Below are 6,887 nucleotides of genomic sequence, written 5' to 3'. Positions count from 1 at the left end.
TTATAAATTTATAAACAACTGAATATAATAATAAAAAAGAATTAACATAAAATCCTGTCTCAACTGGGATTTGAGTGTGAAGCTTCCATGTGATAGTTGAGCACTATAACCACAGTGACACGTTCTTTGTAATTGACTGGGATTTGAACTCAATACTTCTGCTTGAGACAAACCATTGAGCCAGTTTGAATATTACCAACAGAGAATCGAGCATTATCGACAAAAGGAGCATTGCGAACAGAGAATGATATTTATAGTGAAAATGTTAAAGTGAAGCATGCGTTACAACAAGAGGGAAAAGATAGTAACTTGGTCATCAGGTTTTTAATTTTAAGTTTACATAGTTTATAGCTCTTGTCATTGACAATCATACCCAGAGATAAGATGATAGCTCAGTTAACTTTGTATGCCTTGTATGTGGGCATAGTTCTCATGAAAGTGTAAAGGTAGGTATTGTTTTATGTATTATAATCGTTTTTCAGTTTGTTAGAATACTGCTGTGTGTACTATATGGGCTGTTATAACATCATGAGGGTTGCTACAGACAGGCTAATGTGTCATAATAGTGAATCTGACAGTTCTTATAGGCTTTTGTACAATATATAACTGTAAAAGTGTTTATTGGTTTTTGTGTTGTAACAGTTTGGGTATGTATATAGGTAGAATGTGAACTAAGAGAGTGGTGGAAAGAATGCGCACTTGAAGGTGTTTCAGGCTTTAGTGATATAACATTGCAAGCTCAGTATAATAGATGAATTCATATAGCACAAACATGTAAGAGATCATTATATTTAAGTGTTTTAGTTAAAGAACTGTTTTGAGACTACCTCTCCCAGAATGTGCATATTGTAGGTTACAGTCTACCACTAAGAGAGCCACATTTGCATTGGCCTGTACTGCGAGATGTGACGTGACAACAGGTGTTTTAAGATGTACTGCTACAGCTGTATTTCAAAATTGCTTAGCTTGTGTATCACTGTGTTAGACATTAAGTGCTTTTGCTAGTGTATCAGTATATCAGTTCTCATGGAACTTAGAAAAAAATTTTCTTCAAATTTTGGTGGAGCTATAAGCCGTGCCAAACAGGTATGATATTACTAACTGTGGTAACATATTGTAGCAATAAATTAAATTTCTCAACAAAGAGTTTATTTTAATATTGAAGTTGACAACAACTTTTCCATGGTAAAATCTCCAATATTTTTAACACATATGTAATTCTACTTATGATATTCTTGGATAGAAATCCAGTTTCTAGCAATAGTACATGTAAATCTACTGCACACACACACACACACACACACACACACAGATGTGTAAATGTATCTTCTGGATGTTACAACTTATTCCGAATTAGGTATCATATTAATAACTTTTTATCAAAGCAAGTTACCTATACAGAACAGAAGTAATAATTGACATGTATATAATATAGATAAATTAATATTCAAGTCTAACCAGAGTACAGAATGGAATAAAACTAAAACTTCTACTGAATAGAAAGCACTGATTCATCAGTTGGATACCCCCTGTTTGTATCAGTATTTGTTGCCACAATCCCAATTATTTAGAATAAAATTTAAATTTGAAGATGTAATTTTATTTCTAGAAAGCAAATAGAAAGTACCTAACTGATGAACCAATGAATTCTATTCATTATGAGTTTTGTTTCTAGAAATAAAATTACATCTTCAAATTTAAATTTTATTCTAAATAATTGGGATTATGGCTAAAAATACCAATACAAATAGAAAGTACCTAACTGATGAACCAATGAATTCTATTCATTATGAGTTTTGATTGGTATTTTTAGCCATAATCCCAATTATATAGAATAAAATTTAAATTCAGAAACATTACTTACCTCCCAGAACTACTAAGAGTTATTACCTCATGTGCAACTGCCATGGAATTTCTTGTGCAAACTCCCACTGCTACATATGTTGTTTCAGTCTCTGATGTAACTGTCATAATGCTGTTGCCATCCACCAGTAGGAGGGTGACAAGACTTTCATGTGCAGTAATCCTCATGACCACTAGCACATGATCCTACACTCATTCTTTCCTCAGCACTGCCTGTGTTTAGATATATAACTTTTTTGATTGACTGCCTTTCTTTGTTTTGTGCTATGTTACCTTTGTCCTTGTTGCATTTTCATTCCATTCACCTGATTGCAACATTGTTTTCTATGGCCACCATATTTCTTCTTTGTGCTGGTAATACCAGTGACTTCATAAAAAAATTTCTGAGGCACAGACATTCCTCTCTCTTTAGCTCTTACCTCCAACTGAGTCATTGGTGATCAGAGGCACGTTACCTGTTCATGGAGTTGATGTTCAGACATGATCTTTTAGCTCACTTAGTGTGTGATTAGTCTTGGATTTCCATCTGTGGCAAGGCACTATAAGTATAATGGATATTAAATTACCATGATCTTATAGAGCTGTGGTAAACATGATATGACAAGATATTCACTGCTGGTGTTTTCCATCCATGATGTTACCTTTGGGTTTTATTTCTTTCTCTTTGCCTCTGTTTTGACTTGGTTTCTCTGTTCTTGGAATGTCCTTGGCCTGGATGCTTTCCTTCCAGGTGTCCCCACATTCATACTCTTTGCCCTTTTCTCGCTGGATCATTTATGGGGGTGTTCCCACTTCTAAAGTTGACATTTTCAATATCTGAAAAGGTATTTCATATAGATACTAATTTCTCTGCAACAACTCTTCCTCCCAACTTCCAGTGCATTTTGTATGCTTCATAAAGAATGAGCCTATGATCATGTGCTAGTATTCATTGAGCATGGAGGTTATGTTGCCCTCCTATTAATGATGAATTTGGTAAATCTAAGCCTAGATTTTCTCTGGTGAAAACCACAGAGGAACTGTTTGAGAATATTTGATTTGGTTCATGACAGTTGAAAGTCAGGAGTTACCTCTTTGCAAAAAATTTGATTAATTGAGATATGGTTAAATCGATTGTCACAAAAATGTCTAATTGAAGTTAGGGTTTCTGATTATCACTGTTTTTGATTACTCCAACTATACAAGTAATGAAAATATTGTCATTACATATTCTTTGTTGTTTAAGCATAAAGCTACATAATTGGCTATCTGTGCTCTGCCTACTTCAGGTATCAGCTTTGAGTCACTATGGTCTTTATTATTTTGGGGAGGGGTGCTTTGTGCTTACCCTGTCTTTGTTATGGTAAAACTACTAAGGGTATCTGCCACTGTCAATAATTTTGAAATCCTAATTAGAGGGAAGGCAACTGATGGCATGGCAGCATCAACTTTTAGGTTTCTCTTCTTTTTTTCTTGTATGGGTGAACACATACCATGGTTTGAGGAAAATTGTTCTAATGGAATGTAATTAATTAATGGGCTTGTAAATTAATTGATTAGCAAACACCACTAATTGTCCAGCTCTACCCAATCATGAAAATGCTTATTAATTGTCAATGTTCACTTTATACCACAAAGCTTGTTTTCATTTCACTTCAAAATGTTTCACGAATTTCAAAAGCATCTAAGTTTCCAATTAATTATATGTGATATCTTATCAAAGGTTTTCAGAAAGTCAAATTTATATCATCAACCAACATGCTCTGATGTAAAAATTACAATATGTTTTTAGTCAGTAAAGCCTGTTTCTAAAATTATTGTGAGGACTGTTTTGTACTAAATTGATTTTATAAGTGATCTCTGATAATAAATTCTAATACCTTTCAATAGATAGAAGTAATATTAATAGGCCTATAATTTTCTGGCCTGTTTCTGACTGTTTTAATAATAGGGATTGTGGTGTAAAGATATTAAGAATTAATATACCTTCTCCACCTTTTTATCTGTTAGTGCACTACTCCAACCAAACTCCTTTGTATAGAATTGTGTATAGTTATGTTTTAACATAATAATTGAAAGTTATACAAGATCTGCATGATTATTGATCATAGTTTGATCTGTTTCATTTGGTTTTTCAAGTTAAGTGCAAATTCATCATTGAAATATGATGCAATGAAAGGAAATCAACATGGATTCACTAAAGGGAATGCTTCTCTTACTAATTTGTCAGCTTTTTTCAAACATATTACCTGTTTTCTGAAGGACAGAAAAGGTGTGGTCTTTAGTATACATAAATTTTCAACACAAAAGATTAACAAAGAAATTCACATTGGTGGGGGTTTGGAAAAGACTAGTATATTGGATTATAAGATCATTACTATTAAAAGAACTTCAGGAGCCAATTTTTGAGCTTTTAATTTTTCATATTTACAACAATTATATTAATAGAGCTATAATTTCCATACTAGTAAAGTTTGACAATATCATTAAAGTTTAGTATTTTTAGCTGTATTAAAGATATTAAGGTACAACAGAATAACTTGGATCAGTTAGTTAGTTGGATGGATATTTGGCAAATGACCTTTAATTATAGTAAGTGCAAGTTAATGCATTTAGGTTATAATTTGAATCATATGTTTAATATAGATGGGAACCAACTCAGTAGTGTGACTGAAGAAAAGGATCTTGGCATATTAGTGAATAAATAATTAATGTCTTTGAGGCAATGCTCTGTTGCTAGTAGTAAAGCTAATACAAGTTTAGGGTGTATTTATAAACATGTTGATTACAAGTCAAAAGAGTTAGTTATTTCATTATGCAATTCACTAAAGCCTCGCATGGAATACTGTACACTTTTGGTCTCCATATCTAAAACAGAATATTGACTTGTTGGAAAAAGTTCAGAATTGGCCTACTAGGATGCTTCTGGTTTATTGAAATGTTATCTTACATGGATTAGTTAAAATCTCGTATCTTCTTTGAGAAAAGAATAAGAAGTGATTTTGTTGAAGTTTGCTAGATTATCTGAGAGATTGATAGAATGAAGGCCTCAGATAAATCACTTGAGGAATACAATTTTAAGGTGTATTTATAGACCCTATTGTTTATAAGTCAAAAGAGTACAAGTCTTTATACAAATAACTAGTAGCAGATTTATTTTAAATATGCACAAAAACATGTGGGGATATGTAATTACTTATAGCTCACTTATCACATCAGCATAATTTATTTTATTTAGAACTAATTGCCTGAAATACTTCACAAGTGATTATGTTCTCAGATTAAAAAAAGTATTGAATAAAAACAGGTTGCATACTGTGTTCCCAGTGTGTGTCCATGGTAGTGAATGAGTTAAAGATATGTTCTAAATTCTAGTGTCTCAACTTTGAGGTCACTAAGTAAACCTGCTCTACATCTGACTTGTATGAATATTGAAAATATGTATTTGTTATATATAAATGTATATTGGTTGAGTTATGTAACTAATAGATGTATACAGCTTTTTTATTTGTCAATAATGGTGCAGTGAGTGTCCATCAGTAATTTTATTAACCTTAATTTAATATTTGTTCAGTCCCCGAGTTCCAGTACTTCTTCTCAACCATTACACATAAAGAAACTGTTTTGACAAATTTTTTCAGATAGTACATTCTTATTTACTTTGCCTTACTGGAAAAGCTTGTACTAAGATGCATGAAATTAATACACTACTAATACAAAGCCATTTAACTATGTGAGTGTTTTATTATGTTTTAGTATACAGAAGAAAAGCTTGGCACTTCAGAAAAGACTGAACTTGATGCCCATTTTGAAAGTTTGGCTCAACGAGCTGATAAAACCAAACTTTGGACAGAGAGAATTGTATCAAGAACAGATGCGGTTCTTCAACCTAATCCAAGTAATGTTTTTGTTAAATTTTCATGCACATTCTTGTTAACCATGTTACTGTGTTATGCAACTTTATTTAAAATATTAGTAGTAATATAGTGTGCTTTTTATTTTCTTTAGAATTTTCAAATTATTTTTCTAATCTGAATAAATATGTGTGTGTACAAAGAAACTATAAAAATATCAGTCACTATTAACACCATTATAATGACTTAATTTTTCAAATAACTTATTCATTTGATATCTTAAATTGCATTTCCAGAAGGTTGACGGATAATTAGAACATCATACGTTCATTTCTATCCAAACAATTTTAGTAGTCCCACAGTTGCTACATTAAAAAAAGTTTTTAATGGCTGTGTTATTTAATAATGATACCACAAAATTGTTGATTGTTCACATTTGTTACACTGTAGTATAACATTCGTATTTTACATATACAGTAGTAAATACTAAGACAATACTTGGACATCCTTTAAAAAATATGGATGTTATTGCAATTATGAAATACGATTACTGTAGATACATCTTCATTTTCTTATAATTGCCGGTTTTTGTTATCTAGTTAAATGATTATTTGAGCAAATTTTACAGTTTTAGATTAGAAGTTGTAATAAGTCTCTTTGCTCCTTAAGTTAAACTCTTAAAGAAATATATTAGCAGTATTGCTATGTTGTGTGTGAAGTATATATTTTTAATGAAGTAGAAAAAAACAACAACTAAATATACACGTGTGTATGGTAAACAATTTTTGATTAGAACATTGTGATTATTTCACCGAGATCCCAATTTCATAAGTAATTCCATTCTTTAGTTGTATACATACTTAAATTAAACATGAAACATTATTTCAATGATCATTTTAATGCTTCTATGAAGAAATGTTAAATAACCGCAAGAGGGTTTCCTTAAAATAATTTGAAATGTGAGCAGTTGACCTTACCTTTTGTATGTTTTATTGGTGGATAACACACTTAGTATATAGTGGCTGTCTCTGTCTTTGGTAAGTTTATTTTAACTATGTATCAGTTTGTAATTTGCAGATTTTATTTATTTATTTTTATGCTTATCTGTTGTTACTCTTATTGGTTTTACAGTATTTTTTATTATTCCTATTTTAGTATTTTAACATATAAATATTAGGTTTTACTAAACTT

The 6,887-nt window shown here is 31.2% G+C and overlaps 1 protein-coding gene across 5 annotated transcripts in view; it reads left to right on the top strand.

Annotated features, from left to right (window-relative positions):
* The window catches only part of LOC106468375 (endophilin-B1-like), a 34,406-nt gene that overhangs the window by 8,008 nt on the left and 19,511 nt on the right, over nucleotides 1–6,887 (top strand). For all 5 annotated transcript variants that reach the window (XM_013928796.2, XM_013928794.2, XM_013928793.2 and 2 more), the window contains exon 2: nucleotides 5,599–5,740. In XM_013928796.2, the coding sequence (XP_013784250.1) occupies nucleotides 5,599–5,740 (142 nt within the window). The remainder of the gene's footprint in view (nucleotides 1–5,598; nucleotides 5,741–6,887) is intronic.

This window comes from Limulus polyphemus, unplaced genomic scaffold (genome assembly GCF_000517525.1).
Source record: "Limulus polyphemus unplaced genomic scaffold, Limulus_polyphemus-2.1.2 Scaffold2983, whole genome shotgun sequence".
Classification (NCBI taxonomy): Eukaryota; Metazoa; Arthropoda; class Merostomata; order Xiphosura; family Limulidae; genus Limulus; species Limulus polyphemus.
This window is presented reverse-complemented; position numbering and strand designations above follow the sequence as displayed.